General features: G+C 38.5%; 2 protein-coding genes and 2 long non-coding RNA genes across 7 annotated transcripts in view; 1 reads left to right on the top strand and 3 right to left on the bottom strand.

Annotated features, from left to right (window-relative positions):
* Positions 1 to 1,679, bottom strand: part of LOC109956324 (cAMP-specific 3',5'-cyclic phosphodiesterase 7B) — a 49,932-nt gene extending 48,253 nt beyond the window's left edge. The window contains exon 1 of the mRNA XM_020593326.1: positions 1,310 to 1,679. Coding sequence (XP_020448982.1) covers positions 1,310 to 1,330 — 21 coding nt within the window. The 5' untranslated portion in view covers positions 1,331 to 1,679. The remainder of the gene's footprint in view (positions 1 to 1,309) is intronic.
* A 90-nt stretch (positions 1,680 to 1,769) lies between these two features.
* On the bottom strand, positions 1,770 to 10,682 carry LOC109956465 (uncharacterized). 2 transcript variants are annotated; one of them, XR_002274410.1, is made up of 4 exons: positions 10,326 to 10,682; positions 9,226 to 9,821; positions 8,918 to 9,065; positions 1,770 to 1,847 (listed from the first exon to the last, which is right to left on the bottom strand). It is a non-coding gene; the product is annotated as an uncharacterized LOC109956465 (long non-coding RNA). The 2 variants fall into 2 exon arrangements; XR_002274409.1 differs by lacking the exon at positions 1,770 to 1,847 and adding an exon at positions 8,785 to 8,796 and having other exon boundaries at positions 10,326 to 10,681.
* On the bottom strand, positions 2,378 to 8,005 carry LOC109956464 (mitochondrial fission regulator 2-like). Of its 3 annotated transcripts, XM_020593604.1 has the most exons (5): positions 7,983 to 7,987; positions 5,202 to 5,257; positions 3,661 to 3,774; positions 3,384 to 3,564; positions 2,378 to 2,653 (listed from the first exon to the last, which is right to left on the bottom strand). In XM_020593604.1, the coding sequence occupies exons 2-5, from the start codon at positions 5,225 to 5,227 to the stop codon at positions 2,600 to 2,602; spliced, it is 375 nt and encodes a 124-aa protein (XP_020449260.1). In that variant the 5' UTR covers positions 5,228 to 5,257; positions 7,983 to 7,987; the 3' UTR covers positions 2,378 to 2,599. The 3 variants fall into 3 exon arrangements, 1 of the variants encoding a protein (XP_020449260.1); XR_002274408.1 differs by lacking the exon at positions 5,202 to 5,257 and having other exon boundaries at positions 2,379 to 2,653; positions 3,714 to 3,774; positions 7,983 to 8,005; XR_002274407.1 differs by lacking the exon at positions 5,202 to 5,257 and having other exon boundaries at positions 2,379 to 2,653; positions 7,983 to 7,997.
* LOC109956466 (uncharacterized) lies at positions 4,066 to 7,645 on the top strand. The gene is made up of 3 exons (XR_002274411.1): positions 4,066 to 6,048; positions 7,318 to 7,404; positions 7,532 to 7,645. It is a non-coding gene; the product is annotated as an uncharacterized LOC109956466 (long non-coding RNA).
* Positions 10,683 to 17,819: the final 7,137 nt, after the last annotated feature.

Genomic DNA, 17,819 nt, shown 5'->3' with positions numbered 1-17,819 from the left:
GGGCAGGAAACGGGTGGATGGAGTCAAACCAGAGGCAATGACTGTTCACTCATCCAGCCCACATGGCTATCACGTTTGCATGATGCCCTCTTGTTTCCATGAACTGTACTTCTGTGCTCACATTATTCACTTCATCTGAACGGCCTTCCGATCAAAGCCCCTCTATTTGCTCAAAGCCAGCTTCTGTCAAATGCTTCACATTTGGCAAATTTGTTCACTTTCCCATTTGTGCTGGGAAAAAGGATTTGGACAAGAATTCGGAAACAGGACCACTGATGACAATGTGTGTGTGTAAGAAGATTAAAATTAAGGTCAAGAGATGGTAAACCCCCCTTTTAAACTCTATTTCGTGTTTTTGGAAAGAAATATAAACACATTACATAACATCAGAATAATAAGAGACAAACAATTAGGGGGCAAAATCAAAATAAATGGGTAACCAAGCACCAAGTGCTTATTTAAAATAAAGCAGTAAACAGTCCAGATGGCAAACAATATACAGTATACAAGTGATAACAACCGAGCCACCTCCACCCACTAGAAAAACCATGAGATATCTTACAAAGCTCTGGAAAAAAACTAGCTGGTGGACTTCATACTCTTTTTGTCAAACTCTTTCCAAGTTCAACAACTACCACTGTGTTTAAAGCTTTGCAAGTAGCAGGAACCTGAGCAACAGATTCTTCTTACCGGACTCTGATGCTCAAACTGCACATCTGTTTTTAACACGAGTGCAAATTTAACATAATAAAGTCCCTTGTTTTCACAACACATGGTCTGTAGCATAACAAACAGCAGGCCTTCATTGTAACGTATCCTATTGTAGCTCGCTCCACTGCACTGCTGTCTACAGGTTGTTTGCAGTGTCCAGACTGCAGGTTGACTACTGTAAAGCTGTCAAAAGACTGATGTGATACATTGCAATAACTCCCAAGGCCAACCGTAGCCTAATACTGCAGCCTATAGAATATAGATGAAGGTCTGCACCACAAAACTCTCACCATTCAACACCAGAGTCAGCAGCCTATAAACTCACTACCTGGAATCAAAACATTTTAGCTTTTGGGAGAATATACCCCACTCATAATTTTATAACAACACCATAGCACAAAGTACCCTACACATAAACCATCTGTAGTAAACTCTCTTTTCCAGCAGTACAGACAGTTTAAGGGTCCTTACAGGAACACTGTATGAATGTAACAGAGGTTCTGGGTCTTACCAGGCCTCTTCCAAAACAACACAACCCAGTCTGTGTGTGTTATCATGGAAGTCCTACGCAGCAAGTACAGCTGGGGAGTCGACTTACCTCGACCATTAAACAGGACATTTAACCATCGTGGTTGCTCGAGGGCGGTAAGTGAATGCGACGGAATCAGGCGCGTGCGGAGTGTTTTCATGTCACGGGAAGCGCAGGACCGAACCGCATACAGCAGGACGAAAGGTGACTGTGCCCTGGTTGACACTTGTTTAAAAAGCTAACTATTTCATCCTCCTCCCGCGACTTTGTCTGCTCGTACTTGTCCCCTAAGGACACTTTTAGCTCTTTAAAAGCCTAGAGAAAGTTGCCGTTTCCCCCGCCGCGCCTGTCCGCGTGCCGTGCGTATGCCTCTGTTGTGAGCCGCAGAGAGAAGCGAGGGGAGGGGCTGGTTCTAGCCTCACAGAGGCGGGACATGTGCGGAGGGAACCAATCAGCGCTGAGTACAAGTACTGATTTCAGTACAATTCATGCTCCTTAATTAAATAGTGTTTTATTTGGGGATACTAAAGAATGACTTACATAAGGAAAATATGTTCTTCATACAGCAATGTGGCACCACATGGCTCCTCCACTGATGAAGAAGTCCCTATGGAGGTAGACAAAGGGTAAGAAACCCTCAATTCTAGCAAAGCATTTCATTTATTCTATTAACAACCACTATAAATATGATAAGTAATGGCTATGTAAGACATAAGTACTGTACACAGATGTACAGATGTTGCCATTATTAGGTTCTCTGTTCTTGTTCATGTAATATTACAATGACCAGGTATAAAGTGGCATAAAACAATAGTTTGTCAGTTTGGTAAATCTACATCACTGATATCATGCTCATATTAAAGGATTTTTGAGCTAACCTTCTGTTTTATTTACCACAGTCTTGAGAAGGGGCCACCCCTGGATGCCTCCCTGGGGAGCTATTCCAGACATGTCCCTCTGGGAGAAGGCCTCGGGGCAGACCCAGGACACGTTGGAGAGACTATGTCTCCTGGCTGGCCTGGGAACACCTTGGGGTTCCTCCTGAGGAGCTAGAGGTGTGTGGGGAGAGGGAAGTCTGGGAGGCTCTGCTCGGACTACTACCCCTGCGACCCGGTCCCGGATAAAGATAAAGATGGAGGAGGTGTATACTGTATACATCAATTGAAAGAGCATCACTCCATTGTGATTTGGAGTTAATAAAAATATACAATCAAACCTCCCTTTCCATTGTGATACAAACCCTCTACAAACCACAAAAAAGAAAAGAAAAGAAAAGAAATGTAGGTCAGTTGCTGCAGTAGTAATCCATTGGTGAGGCACATCTGGGAGAGCTGTGACTGGCTGATCAGAAGTTATCATTTAATGGGGTATCAGGTGACGGTGTCCCTGACTGCGTCTGGCATGGTGAGGAACCTGGAACAGAGGCGTCAGGTTAGCAGACCTGCACACAGCCTAAATCTTACAGGCTCAAAATTTGCAACAACACAGTACGGGGGACAAAATTAAAAAAGCACTTTGCAAAAAAAAAATCATTTACAACATGTGGCCCGGTTTCACATCTTTTAGCTGACAGGTCTGTGTTATGCCCCGTTTCCCATCGCCTGGTACCGGCTCAACTCAACTCTGGTGTCATCACATGTAAACATCCGGGTTCATCGGTGGCTGCAGAGTAGTGATGATTCTCTCTGACCAATCACTAGTCTGCAGTGTTTACACGTCATTGTTTGGTATCACCTCAGCTCGCTTGGTACTAAAAATAGTACTAGGCACCAGGTACTCTCCCCATTAATTGATTGATTGAAAAACTAATTTTGTGACTGGTTCTCTACGCAATGTGAAAATGTTTAAAAGGAAGAAAAATGTAGGTATCCTGACGACACCACATCAGATCTGACACTTGGTTTCAAAAATGCTAAATCTCAGAAAAGCACTTACTGCATACAGCTTCTAATCAACAACCTGTCATATTGCACTTCCTTTCAGTATAGTAGTGTGTGAAAATGAACCCAAAACTGTGCTGAAATACAAGAATATAAGTTCTCCATTTCCAAAACCCATATACAAATGTCTTAGTATACCAAGGAATCAATGAATAGACTAAGACAAAGGCGTGTGAGGACAGGGTGTGAAGATGGGAAAAAACCTTGGGAGTGTCCGGGCTGCCAAAAGGTGAGAGTTCTCGTGAATTCTCTTTGTCGGAGGAAATGTTATGGCGATGATGGGCAAACTTTCTCTTTAGTGCCTCAGCAATAAGAGCAGCTGGGTCGTTAATCAATGCGGTGCCTCCCTTACTGTGTCTTCGGAGAGGTGTGCCCCCTGGTGATCTGGAGGAAAATATTTAGTGAGGGGACAGATATTACAAAAGGTAACAAAGGAATCAAATTATATTAATGAGGAAAAAAATACAACTGACTACATACAGTATATTGAAGGCCTTTTGCACCGTGGTATTCAGGTCAGTTAGCGTTCTTACCCAGCATGCGAACTTGTATGACATTCTGCTCCGACCTTTTAAATCTGACCGCTCCACACCTCTGTGGCAGAGAGAAAGAGGGAGAGAGAAACAGAGATTTGTATTACAACACCCAAAAATACACACTGCCACCAAAGGGCATCAATGGACCTCCCTGAGAAAGAGAAACTGTGCAAAAAGTCTCACAGACTTTGCAAGGCCTCTTTCGCACAAGCGCTTAAATTCTACAGCAGAGTTCAGCTCTACAACTCTATATCAACATTACATATATTAATATATTACTTAAGGGATGCTAATTCTGATTATTAAGTGCATCAGTGTAAAAAGTTAATGTTGAGCCTTGCCAGAAGGACAGAGAGAGAAACAAGACATAATAAAGGTACTTATGGGTAGAAACAATTACTTGTTGGTTGATAGTTGTTAAAGAATTCATTTGTTAAATCCATGAATAAATATGCTGTCCTTTGAAACAATAAACAACATTTCTCGTAAGCAATGCTGACACCTGGTGGAGCAGAAGTTCAAGTGACTGCAGTACTGTGTACATATAGTCTATGTACTGTAGTATGCACAATGTGTATATGAATGAGCCAAAGTCATTCAAAGAACTAAAAATACTTTGAGGTCCTAGATAAACAGTAGAAACATAAAGAAGCAATATTTTTCCAGTTGTTTTATTTTGTCCGCATTGTTTCCTCTATTCTGCAAAACATAAAAGATACAAGCATAATAGCATGAAGTGTACACCACATTAAACTGTTCTGTTTTGGTAAATGAATCAAATTTTGTAATCTAAGTTGACTTCTGTTTTCACCTTTTCATTATGCAGTGCCATAAAGTTATATCTGATACAGTTCAGCAAATGGTGACATTTACAAAATTGTAGTGTTGGGGGCAGAAAGACACTTGGGGGTGTCCCTCAGAATGCCTTAAGAGGGAAGCACATGGCGGGATCCCCCGTAATGCCTCTCTGGGTGACATGTATTTGGTTCAGGGTTGGTGGGGTTGGGTGCTGGGTGTGTCCTGTGTTTGGTCTGTGTGTGGCAAATAAAAATCTTGAATCCTTGAATCTCTGTTGTTGCAAGTTTGAATGAATCATTTTAGAAAAACATTTGCATGTTTTAGTTTCCTTTTTGATTTTGTCACTTCAGACTAAAATGTCCTAGCAGGTAACTGCAGAGTCCTAGTCTATTCTGATGATGATTTTATGTTGATTTGTACATCCATCCATCCATCCATCATCTATACCGCTTATCCTTGTGTAAAATTTCAAACTAATTCTGTCAGATATGAGCAAGATCATAACATACTGAGAGGGGGCAATTATAGGTTTATACATTATATAGAGATACCTTTCTAATACATTTATCTCTTCTGTTCCATAAAGGTTTCATTAGTGGCACTAGTTTCATTTAGTACAAATGGAGAGAGTGATTAAGTAGTGTGATAAATTTAAGTATCATGTTTCCTATGATTCATAGTACTTACGTTGATCTAGTCTGTACACATGACATCGATTGCTCTTTGGATTTTGTGGACAAAAACTGTAAAAAAAAAAAAAAAATCAAAAAGGCATGGTACTTGTGAATTTGAATGTAAGACATTTTTAGGGTTTTCAGTGACATTTGAATATCCCCAAGCATTTTCAGTGTTAGGCGTACTCTAACTGAACGTATAACAGAGCATTACTTAGCTATCGCCCACTGCACTGAACATACTGAGCATGGTTTTCTGCACTAACTTCTGACTTTCCTTCAGTAAGGGACGTGCACCTCTGCACTGCATCCACTGTTACTCAGAGAACTGAGCTGTCATTTCTAGGTAACCTGTGGTAACCCAGTAAATCACAATAGCTAGTTTACAGTTTATGTTATGTATGAAGGTTGATCACATGTCCAAACTTCATTAGACTGTCAAACTTACTGGCAGTCTGTCACTTATTATTTGACATAATTTAACTAATAACTGATTGAATAGATACAAGTTTCTTCAACATAGCAGTATACATCCTGTTTTCTATCAAACAGAACTGGTTTGTGGGTGGCCACAGCTTACATACTTTTTATACGGTTCAGTTTCCGTTGAGAAGTGAAACAGATCAACTTGCTCATCTGTAGAATGCAAATGGGAACGGTACAGAAGTCTGATTTCATTTTTGTTCTTCACGACATAGGAAAGGAGTTGGCCTCTTCTAAGTCTGTGAAATTACTATAAATGGTACAATTCAGAGGAAATCTCTAATAGATAATTAATACAACCAACATGGATTGGTGTCAATTATCGCTTCTTCTCAGTGGACTAACATGGACCAGCATAACCAGAAGGACAAACCTAGGTAATTGACTTTCTGTACAAGATTCTCAAAAAAAAGGTATGACGTTTAACAGTTTAGGGAGAAATGAAGAACAATTTAATGTATTTATTTAGGAAACTTGGGTTGTCAGCATTTTTCAGGTTTTTAATATTTTCCACTGTGAGTTTCGTTTTAGAAATAAATTAGGTTTAGATTTTTAAGATAAATCTATAATATATTCTTTCTTTCCGTAATATAAACAAAAACACAAATAAACAATACTTTTCAGAAATAACCTAGTCCAAGCAAAGGATTTTCTGTAATTATTTAAACTGAATAGCTGTTAACATTCTTGTTAATTATGACATGCGGTACGTAACGCTAGTTATGGTCTGAGAAACTTACCCTGGTGTGACGTATTGTTTCTGAACGAAGACGGAAGAAATACAATGGCAGCTCTTGAAAAAACAATCCATGTAAGCAGAACAATTTAATGTATTTATTTAGGAAACTTGGGTTGTCAGCATTTTTCAGGTTTTTAATATTTTCCACTGTGAGTTTTGTTTTAAAAATGAATTAGGTTTAGATTTTTAAGATAAATCTATAATATATTCTTTCTTTCCGTAATATAAACAAAAACACAAATGAACAATAATTTTCAGAGATAAACTAGTCCAAACAAAGGATTTTATGCAATTATTTAAATCAAATTTTGACACAGTTAATATTGTTAACTATTACAGTACTGCATGCGGTACTGTAATACTAGTTAGGAACCAGTCTGAGGAACCGGTGTCACGTGTACTGCCTTTCTGAACGGAGACGGAGGAAATACAATGGCGGCTCTCAAAATAAAAATCTGTGTAAGTAAAATATGGTCTTAAATAATATATTGTTATCTAGTGTGCATTATGTGTTTTGGTTATTTTTTCCCTTATGGCCAGGATGCCAAAGAGCGAACAGCTACTGGCCATATACAAGGCCCGTACAGGTACGCAGACATAATTTAACCTAAACATGCATTTTCTACATGCAATATGTGGACTTGCCTTAGTAATATAAAAAGACATTGTATGGTGGCCCTGAGAGCTCAGTGCATTGCAACTTGAGAAAACCCATTCAATTAAACAAAACACTACCAAATTAAGAAAATACTTTCATCAATTAGACCAAAGATGTGCAGCATTTAGAAAACATGTAGCAAATACAAAAAACACAACGAAACCTAGAAAGCACATTTCTGCATTTGGTTGCGTTTTTCCATTATATGATGCATTTCATCTTGACAATACATTTTGGATTATATTGCAGACTTCAATCGAGTGTGTGGACAATAAAGATGGACGGTCTGGTGTAATCATCTATGCTGATAAAACTTTCACCAACTCTTCTCAACAAGTAATATTTATAGCATTTACTTTTTAATGTGTACAGCCAAAATCAAATTAAAATATGGTCTTAAATAATACATTGTTATCTAGTGTGCATTATGTGTTTTGGTTGTTTTTTTTTTCCTTATGGCCAGGATGCCAAAGGGCGAGCAGCTTCTGGCCATATACAAGGCCCGTACAGGTACGCAGACATAATTTAACCATGTAAAGCCTGACACATCAAAAATTGCCAGAACAAAAATTTACGAACTGAGATGTTTATTAAACGTTTTAACACAATCCAAAAGAAAATTCAAGATTCAAGATTTAAAATTTAAGATTTTTATTTTCCATTTATGCATAGACAGTCCAGGCATATAGGAATAAATGTGCCATATTATTTTTATTTTTTTGTATCACATTTGGTACTTTTGTTTGTTCCGAAACCTGCGTAGCAAATATGATACAAATGGCTTTATAGGGTTAACATAAATATGCATTTTGTACATGCAATGTGTGGATTTACTTTAGTAATATAGAAAGACTAGTTGTTTGTCCCATCTTAAGTTGCAATATTACAGCTACTGTGACCAAAGAATGACTTACATAAGGCAAATATGTTCTTCATGTTTCTCTGTTTATCTGTCCTTGTATGGTGGCCCTGAGAGCTCAGTGCACTGCAACTTGAGAAAACCCATTCAAATAAACTAAACACAACCAAATTAAGAAAACACTTTCATCAATTAGACCAAATATGTGCAGCATTTAGAAAACATGCAGCAAATACAAAAAACACAACCAAACACAGAAAGTACATTTCTGCATTTGGTTGCATTTTCTATATTAACAGTACTTCATGTAGCTGATTTTGTTTTCTATTTTTGCAGCGTCTTTGTGTATTTGGTAGTATTTTCTGTACTTGCCACGTTTTCTAAATGCTGTGCATCTGCCGTCAAATTGATGAAAGTATTTTCTTAATTTGGTAGCGTTTTGTTTATTTGAATGCGTTTTCTCAAGTTGCAGGACACTGAGCTCTCAGGGCCACCGTACCAAAGTCAGAACATTATGTCTCTCATGTAGCATTTATTTCATCAGTCTTTATGAAAAATGAAGGTGTTATGATAATTAAGTAATGTCTATGTAAGACATAAAAGCTGTACATACAATAGTTTGACAGTTTGGTAAATCTACTTCACTGATATCATGCTCATATTACATGATCTTTGAGCTAACCTTCTGTTTTATTTATACACTCCCATGGAGTGTGATCCCCCAGAAACAGCATGCAATGCACAGACCAGGTAAGATGTCTATAAAGCTACATGTGTATAAATTTTATTGACAGTCCTTTGCACAAATTGCTTTCTTTAAAAGAAAACCAAAAGTCTGCCAATAAACTGTTAAGTGTAGGTGGATGATGCTGATGATGAAGAGGAGGAGAGAGGATGACTAGATGATTGTATGGTTTCCTCTTTAAATAATAAAGTAACACTAAAATGTGAAGTGTGTTCTTTCAGTAGATTATGTTAGATGAAGAATACTGTGTGGCTACTGAGGCCTGAAGCTTCACAAGTCACCGGTGCTTCAGACATTTGCAGTAAACAGCTTTCTCTGGGGGAGGAAGGCTGGAGCGGCTATTTTTCCAGAGGGGCATCACCTCAGACAAGGCTTTGTAAAAACAGCTGTCACCTTGAGATTCAAGACACAAGTTAGATGAGTCTATTTTGATGGTCCCAGTCAGACCATAAAATAAAACCTTATTATTTCAAGTTTTTTAAAAATTAAAATCACACATTAAAATAAGGAGCTAATGATCATTCAGTAATTAAGACAGGGGTGTATTTGGTACCAGGATTCCTTCTTTCCTTGGAGTTCCTCTCCTGCCCTCAGAGTTCTTGGGAACATTTTCAAAATGAGTTGCTCTTGTGGCTCATCTCTGCATTTTCTGGCATTTGTATGGGAAATGACAGATAAATAAAAGGTACTTACACTGTAACATCAGAACATCTGACACTGATAGATTACTCACATGTGGGAATTTGGACTTCTCATTTTAATACTAAACATCTCCACCATGATACATCATGTGAAACGTAATTAGGCCAGTGGGAAATGTTTAATATATACAGTATATATGTTTGCGTCTGTGTGTAGGCTAGGCTGCTATACATAAAAAATATTGGGGAAAAGTCGCATTCTGTATATGTACGCATGTTCTCACCCAACAAACAAATATAAACCACTCAGCTTGTTGAAGTGAGACAAAGGAGTCCTGCTGACCTAGTTTGAGAAAGAAAAAGAGAAAAGGGGGATAGCCTCTGCTTTTGTGTCCTGGATGCTGGCAGGGAAGCAGAGAAGGCAATACATCATCTGGAAAAGCCACTGCAGTAATACTCAGATCACCCCTACTCACACACGCCACCCTCTGGCCCTCTAACTCTTCCTCTGTTCAGAAAAAGAGAGAGAGAGAGAGAGAGAGAGAAACAAGACATAAAAAAGGACTTAGAGATGGAAACAATTGCTTATTGGTTGTTAGCTGTTAGAGAGAGAGAGAAACAAGACATAAAAAGGGACTTAGAGATGGAAACAATTACTTATTGGTTGTTAGCTGTTAAAAAAATCATTTGTTAAATCCATGAATAAATATGCTGTCCTTTGAAACAATAAACAACATTTCTCCTAAGCAATGCTGACACCTGGTGGAGCAGAAGTTCAAGTACATATAGTATCATCTAGCGAATTCTGGTGCGCCGGTCCCGGATAAAGATAAAGATGGATGGGGTCTTCCTCCTGGTGAGAACGCGTACCGAACCACAATGGGACCAAAGGCCGTGAATCACATTTACTTAATTACTTAAGATCTTATTAAAACATTGCAAGGAGATGCGAGGTTCATATCGAACAATTGACTTTTTGTAACTTTCAAAATTTGGATGTCAATATACATACCTGATGGATCTTCGGTAATATCTTCGGCTGATTAACATATGACAGTTCAATAATACCCATGCACGCTGCCTCCTGTATTGCCTGGATATGCGTCTTCGGCGACTCCAATGCATCAATACATTGTTTTCCAGCCGTAACCGCGCTTCATTTTCAAACTGTACGACTTGGTTTAAGTGGTAAATGCAAGCAACGTAATACAAAATAACCAGGCCTAGGCCCAACCGGCGTGTGTTGACCTCCATCCTCTGTCGTCATAGAAACGTGGACTTTCTTCCTTTATTTACTTTTTCTGTTCTCGCGGCAGACACATCTGACCAATAAGCGGAGAGAACGTTCTCGCGTAGCTTTACGTGACGTGTTTTTGTGCGCTTGGGTTTTTCTGTGTGAAACGAAACTGAACCAAGGAGACATTGCTACATGTTTACAAACTTGTCAACTAATTCGGACCCAAGCATTTTCAGCGTTAGGCATACTCTAACTGAACGTATAACAGAGCATTACTTAGCTATCGCCCACTGCACTGAACATGCAGCACATGATTTTCTGCTCTAACTTGTGACTTCTGCAATAAGGGGCATGAATCTCTGCACTCCGTGCAATCTGTCACTTATTTTTCACATAATTTAATCAATAATTGATTGAATTGTTAGAAGTTTCTTCAGCATAGCAGCTTGAAGTGTACATCCTGTTTTCTATCAAATAAAACTGGTTTGTGGGTGGTTACAGCTTACATACTGAAAGTATGGTCAGTAGGTGTAGAATGTACAGTACAGTATCTCAAGCCTCAAGTATTTTTTAATTGCACTGACCATACTAGACTCTGTTAAACTTTGGGAATAAGGAACAAAATGACTGTGGGTTACATTGCAAAGCATTTATTGTACCAACATACAGTCCTGATCATTCTCATTTAGACCACATGCGGATAAGACAAAAAAGCCAGATTATAATTGTGTGGATGTTTGTCTTTGTACATGTATTTTCTGTGAAGAGGCACATCACAGCTGTTGCAACATTTCCACAAATGGAACATAAACACACTTTGTTGTGTCAGTACCAGAAAAGACTTGAATCTGAAGGCATTTCTGTTTGTGTAAAATGAATTAACGCCTACATTATTAATGTGCAATGTGTATGTTTTCCTGAGGCCGTTTAAGGTCAGTTTACATGTAATAGGTGTGTAGCATGCTGCCGTTAACAAAATAAACCTAATGTCACCATCCAGCTTGTGTCTGTGTGAATATACTCTGTCCAATCCGACTGAACAGTTGGAGGGCGACTGAAAAATGTTTATATATTACACTTTTGTACCTTTGTAGAATCTGATGACAATAAAATTCAAACATAATAACACGCAAGTGTAACTCACAAATGTTTTTACTGCAGTTTTAATAGCATTTTGGTTAGTGAACAACACATCATATGCTGAGTTTTCACATATTAAAACCCATAAATGTGGTAACCATGAAGAACAAAAACCTGATGACTCTTACATTTAGGCCACATTTAAACCCTTTGGTCAGCTGTTCAGAAGGACAGAGAGAGAAACAAGACATAATAAAGGTACTTATGGGTAGAAACAATTACTTGTTGGTTGATAGTTGTTAAAGAATTCATTTGTTAAATCCATGAATAAATATGCTGTCCTTTGAAACAATAAACAACATTTCTCCTAAGCAATGCTGACACCTGGTGGAGCAGAAGTTCAAGTGACTGCAGTACTGTGTACATATAGTATATGTACTGTAGTATGCACAATGTGTATATGAATGAGCCAAAGTCATTCAAAGAACTAAAAATACTTTGAGGTCCTAGATAAACAGTAGAAACCTAAAGAAGCAATATTTTTCCAATTTTATTTTGTCTTATGGAGAAGAGAATGACCTCAGCCTCAATATAAACAACACAAAAAAAATAATAGTAGACTTCAGGAAGAACCCCTCCCCTCTGCTGCCTCTGACCATCAAAGGAACTGAGGTGGAGAGGGCCGACAGCCACAAGTTCCTGGGCCTGCAGGTGACATCTGACCTGAGCTGGTCACTGAACACACAGTCCACATTGAAGAAAGCCCAGCAGCGGCTATACTTCATCAGGCAGCTCAGAAAAGCTGGGATGAACCATTGCCCTCTCACCCATGCTTATAGAGGACTGGTAGAGAGCAAATAGCAAATACAAATCTTGAATCTTTGAATCCCTGTTGTTGCAAGTTTGAATGAATCAGTTTTGAAAAACATTTGCATGTTTTAGTTTAGTAAAATGTCCTAGCAGGTAACTGCAGAGTGCAAGTCTATTCTGATGATGATTTTATGTTGATTTGTACATCCATCCATCCATCATCTATACCGCTTATCCTTGTGTAAAAATTCAGACCTTTCTAATACATTTATCTATTCCTTTCCATAAAGGTTTCATTAGGGATACTAGTTTCCTTTAGTACAAATAGAAAGAGTGATTAAGTAGTGTAATAAATTTAATTATCATGTTTCCCAGTACTTGATCTATTCTGTACACATGACATTGATTGCTCTTTGGATTTAGTGGACTAAAAACTGTAGAAAATCAATCAAAGAACTAAAAATACTTTGAGGTCCTGGATAAACAGTAGAAACATGAAGAACCAATATTTTTCCAATTGTTTTATTTTGTCCTTTTTGTTTCCTCTATTCTGCAAAACAAAGGATACAAGCATAACAGCATGAAGTGTACACCACATTAAATAGTTCTTTTTTTGGTAAACGAATCAAATTTTAAGTTGACTTCTATTTTCACTTCCATATGTGCAGGACATTCAGAAAATCGAAACACTGTTTGCAGTGCCATAAAGTTATATCTGATACAGTTCAGCAAATTGTGACATTTACACCATTTGCTGAAAATACAGAGGAAAATAAATGAACTGTGTGTGAATTATATTTCACCTTAGCATAGATGTCATTTTCAGGGCTTGTTTGCTGAGTACAGGAAAGCCCAGTATGAGCTACAGAGGTCCATCAGAGCTGCAAAAAGAGCATTCTTCCAAAAACTAGAGAGCTACTACATGAATAACAACACGCGCAGTATGTGGCAGGGAATTCAGGCAGTCACAAACTACAGGAACAAATCAAACACATCCCCCCAGGACGCCACCCTCCTGGACAGCCTCAACAACTTCTATGCGAGGTTTGACAGGATGAACACAGACATCCCCCTCAAAATCCACCTGTGACCCAGAGGACCTTGCTTTTCAGGTGACGCACACACAGGTCATGAAGGCCCTAACACAAAATGTGACTTAAACAGATCATTACACCTTCTGAGGTGGCTATGCAGGTTACTATTATCTTAAATTACTGCTTCACTAATGATGATGCTAATGATAACAGTAGTTTTTGTACTTGCTACTATTTGTACTATGCAGAAGTTCTAATGCCTTTTGCCATTTACCCTGAAAACTAAATTTATGCAGCTCAGATGAGATAATGACCACAGTACATTTATTACAAATGTGAATTTAATTGCAGAACTAAAGCTGCAAAGTACTGAATGATATTACCACAATCTTTTTTTTTTTTCTTCTTTTAAATGGTGTGGTTTCATCATTGAATTTGGAGGTAGAAGAACAGCCCCTAGTACTAAATCTGAGAATGAGTGGATACAGTCAGCTTTTATGTGCTGGAACATGGTGACAAGTTCTTTAACAATTCAATCAGTTGTCCAGTGGATCTTAGAAACAGTGAAAATAACATGACAGCGCTGTCTGTGAATCATAATTCTGTCTGAAATATCTTTATTTTGCACTTTGTTTCTCACTGTCTTTTCTTTTTTATTAAAGAGTTATGCTGTCATTTAAGCCCGATGAGTTTAATGTAGGTCATAGCAGAATCAAAATCATTTTTTCCAGGATGCACAAAAAAAACAAGAATTTGTCTTAATCACATTAATTGTTCTTAAAGTTACAAGTGAAGTATATCTGTATATATCTTTTAATCACACCACTATATATCGATATATATATACAGTATACTGTATATATCGGTGTATATATAATCTTCCACTAGGCTATGATATGGTGCATAACATTTCATCATATCAGAGTTGTGTGGATATACTCAATACAGAATTTCTGAATCCATGTACTGAGGCTGCATTTTTAGATAAATGTTCTTTTTCAACATTTTCTGCCACAAGCACTTGAATGCACCACCAAAACACATTAACCACAAAATAAGGATGACAACTTGACAAAAACAAATGTTCACTGTAAAGGATTTGTCTGAAGCAAATTGACAAACTTCTACGAGTTTATAAACTTTATATTGTACATGAATAGAAAATAGTGGTTTTGAATTATGGAAGGTAACCACAGACCGTACTCTTTGTATGTGGATTGTGCAGGGAAGGCAACTGATGAGCTGCAGTCTACACCCTGTCTTCAATTAAAACACAAAATGTCACCTGCCATCTACAAAAAAGAGTTTGAGCAGCTCCTCATGGACAGATTTAGAGTCCTCAGTGACCAGTGTAATGTGTTCAAATGTTTTAGTGTGCACAGTAAAATCAATTAATTTTCACTTACTGCAGTTTGGCAACAGCACTGTTGCTGTTTGAGTTGGTACCGTTTTTCTTCAGTAGTTTTTTAATCTAGTGCTTTTACTTGCTTACTTGGTTGTTGAAACATACTTTTGATTCTGGTTTCCTTCCCCTGTCCTCACTCCCTTTCAAGGTTCAAGGATTTTATTGTCAATTCACCATATGTGCAGGACATTCAGAAAATCGAAACACTGTTTGTCTCTCACCTAGTATTGGGCGCCATAACATTTAGGAACTAAAACAGGATAAAGTAGAATAGAATAGAGTAAGAAGTGGATTGATGTAATTAGGATAAATCTAAACGGTACAGCCAATAAGCTGTGACTCAAAACCGTGTAGTCAGTGACAGTAGTGCAAACAGTAATAGGAGATTGTCAGATGGTTCAGCATTGTCAGGGCGTTGGTGATGAAGTGCAAATAGCATATGAGGTATACATGGACAGTATTGCAAATTACCAACAGCAGCAGATATCCTGGCAAAAAAGCAGTCAGCAGCAGATTTACATATAACATAACAGACAGTAAAACAGCAGAGGTAGTTTTTTTTTTGTTTGTTTGTCAGCAACAGATTTACCTGTAATATAACACAAAGGGGAAATGTATTGAGTTTGTGCAACAGCAGGGGTGATCTTTTTATGTTCTGTGGTGGGTCACAGTCCAGGGGCAGAGGGTGGGGAGGTAATGGCCAGCGTTCAGCACACACAGCCTCACAGCCTGGTGAATGAAGCTGTTTGTAAGTCTGGTGGAGTGGGCCTGAACACTCAGATACCTTCTCCCTTAAGGCAGGAGTCTGTAGTGGGACTGTGAAGGGTGGGAGGTGTCATCGGCAATACTGATGGCTCTGCAGGTGAGGCAGAGGGGCACTGATGTAGAGGTGTTTTTGAGCTTTCTTGGCCAGTGTTATGGTGTTGTCGGTCCAGGAGAGGTCCTCAGAGATGTGCACCCCCAGGAACTTGGTGCTGCTTCCTCTCTCCACTACAGCACCGTCGATGGTCAGTGGGGGATGCTTTAGAGGTTTTCTTCTGAAGTCCACAATGATCTCTTTAGTCTTCCCCACATTAAGGAAGAGGTTGTTGTTCTTACACGACTGTTCCAGTTGACACACCTCACTCCTCTATTTGGCCTCATCATTAGCATTACTGACAACTAATCATGACATCCGCAAATGTGGCAATGCGACGGACACACCTCAGTCCCAACCAGATTAACTTGCTTATGTGTAGCATGCAATACAGGGACTTCATTTTTGCTCTTCATGACATAGGAAAAGAGTTGGCCTCTTCTCAATCTGTGAAATTATTATAAATGGTACAATTCAGAGGAAATCTCTAATAGATAATTAATACAACCAACATGGATTGGTGTCAGTTAGTGCGTCTTCTCAGTGGACTATCATGGACCAGCATGACCAGAAGGACAAACCTAGGTAATTGACTTCCTGTACAAAATTCTCAAAAAAAGGTATGACGTTTTACAGTTTGGGGAGAAATGAAGAACAATTTAATGTATTTATTTAGGAACATGTTAACTTGGGTCGTCAGCGTATAGCAAATGTCTAGTTGGAAATGTGCTTTAGAGTTAGTTTTGCTCTTGTTTTTAAATAGAAGGAAAAAAATACTTTATATTTTTCAGATTTTTAGTATTTTCCACTGTGAATGTCGTTTTAGAAATAAATTAGGTTTAAATTTTTAAAACAAAACCACAAATAAACAATAGTGTTCAGAGATAACCTAGTCCAAGCAAAGGATTTTATGTAATTATTTAAATAAAATTTTGACACAGTTAATATTGTTAATTATTACAGCACTGTAATACTAGTTATGGTCTGCGTAAGGGCAGTACCGCTACTGTACTTCTTCCGTAGTGAATAATGGAATACTTCCGGAAGGGCTTATACCTAGTTTGCTTATACCTAGTACATGTTTGGCACGATGGAAGAAGTGACGATTCTCAAAATGAAAATCCATGTAAGTTTAGACATCTTTCGCCGAAATGAACATACCTCTACAAATATTTTGTAAAGATTGAAGAAGTGTTCTGCTTTGTTTGTATTTAGATGTGGACTGACTTGGTGAATGATTGAATCGGAGCTGATATTTCGATTCTGCTAATGCTGCCATGTGGTTGAAGCATTAGCATTGATAGCATGTTGAGGAATTAAACGTTAACTTGTAGCTCATGTAGTGCAGTTTGAGGAGTTTGATACTGGTAAAGCATGAAGGACTGTTCTGCTTTGTTTGTATTTAGATGTGGACTGACTTGGTGAATGATTGAATCAGAGTGTCAGGGCCGCTCGGCGGTCGCTGCCTCTCCTCCGTCTTTCTCTCCTCTGCTCTCTCTATCATGTGGGCTCTGCACCTCAGCTGTGTTGCATTCCAGTAATTAGCAACTTGTTTGTCGATGCACACAGCTGGGGTGCATCCCGATGATTATTATCTGGTCCTTACTTACACCTCTGGCAGACGCTCCGTCGTTGCCGGAACATTAACATAGTAACGCGGACTGTACATGTTGGTAGAATGCTACGCTGACAGACACTGTGCGTTTTGGCTTGACTCTACCACACTACCTACGAGCTACTGTGAGAAAAAGTCAATTTATTTTGAAAAGAGAAGACTAATAAGAAGATATCTTCCTCTATATGAAATTTATTATGCATTAACGTATCAAAATAAGCATGTGCACATGGATCCTTTTTGTTTAGGATAAACAGAAAAGACTAACTTCAACTTAGCGGTACACAACATTTATATGAAAAAGATGTTGCTTTCTGATTGGTCCAAAACTGTTGGGGAGCAATTGTGGTTTAAACTTAATTCTCCCAAGATTGGTCCTTCAGTCCGTCCATCCTCCAATCGTCCTCTCTGCTCCAATGGTTGTAGACAGCACCCTAAAAAGGGAGGAATACCTACCCTGTCTTAACTC

The sequence above is a fragment of the Monopterus albus genome, unplaced genomic scaffold (genome assembly GCF_001952655.1).
Source record: "Monopterus albus unplaced genomic scaffold, M_albus_1.0 scaffold19.1, whole genome shotgun sequence".
In the NCBI taxonomy this organism is placed as follows: domain Eukaryota; kingdom Metazoa; phylum Chordata; class Actinopteri; order Synbranchiformes; family Synbranchidae; genus Monopterus; species Monopterus albus.
This window is presented reverse-complemented; position numbering and strand designations above follow the sequence as displayed.

Bases quoted from the DNA above. Each gene is read 5' to 3' on its own strand.
- LOC109956464 (XM_020593604.1), bottom strand. From the start codon at position 5,227: ATGTCATGTGTACAGACTAGATCAAC. The intron at 3,565-3,660 runs GTATGTAGTCAG...ATTTTCCTCCAG, and splicing joins CAAAAGGCCTTCAATATACT to ATCACCAGGGGGCACACCTC. The intron at 2,654-3,383 runs GTTTTTTCCCAT...CCTCTGTTCCAG, and splicing joins GCAGCCCGGACACTCCCAAG to GTTCCTCACCATGCCAGACG.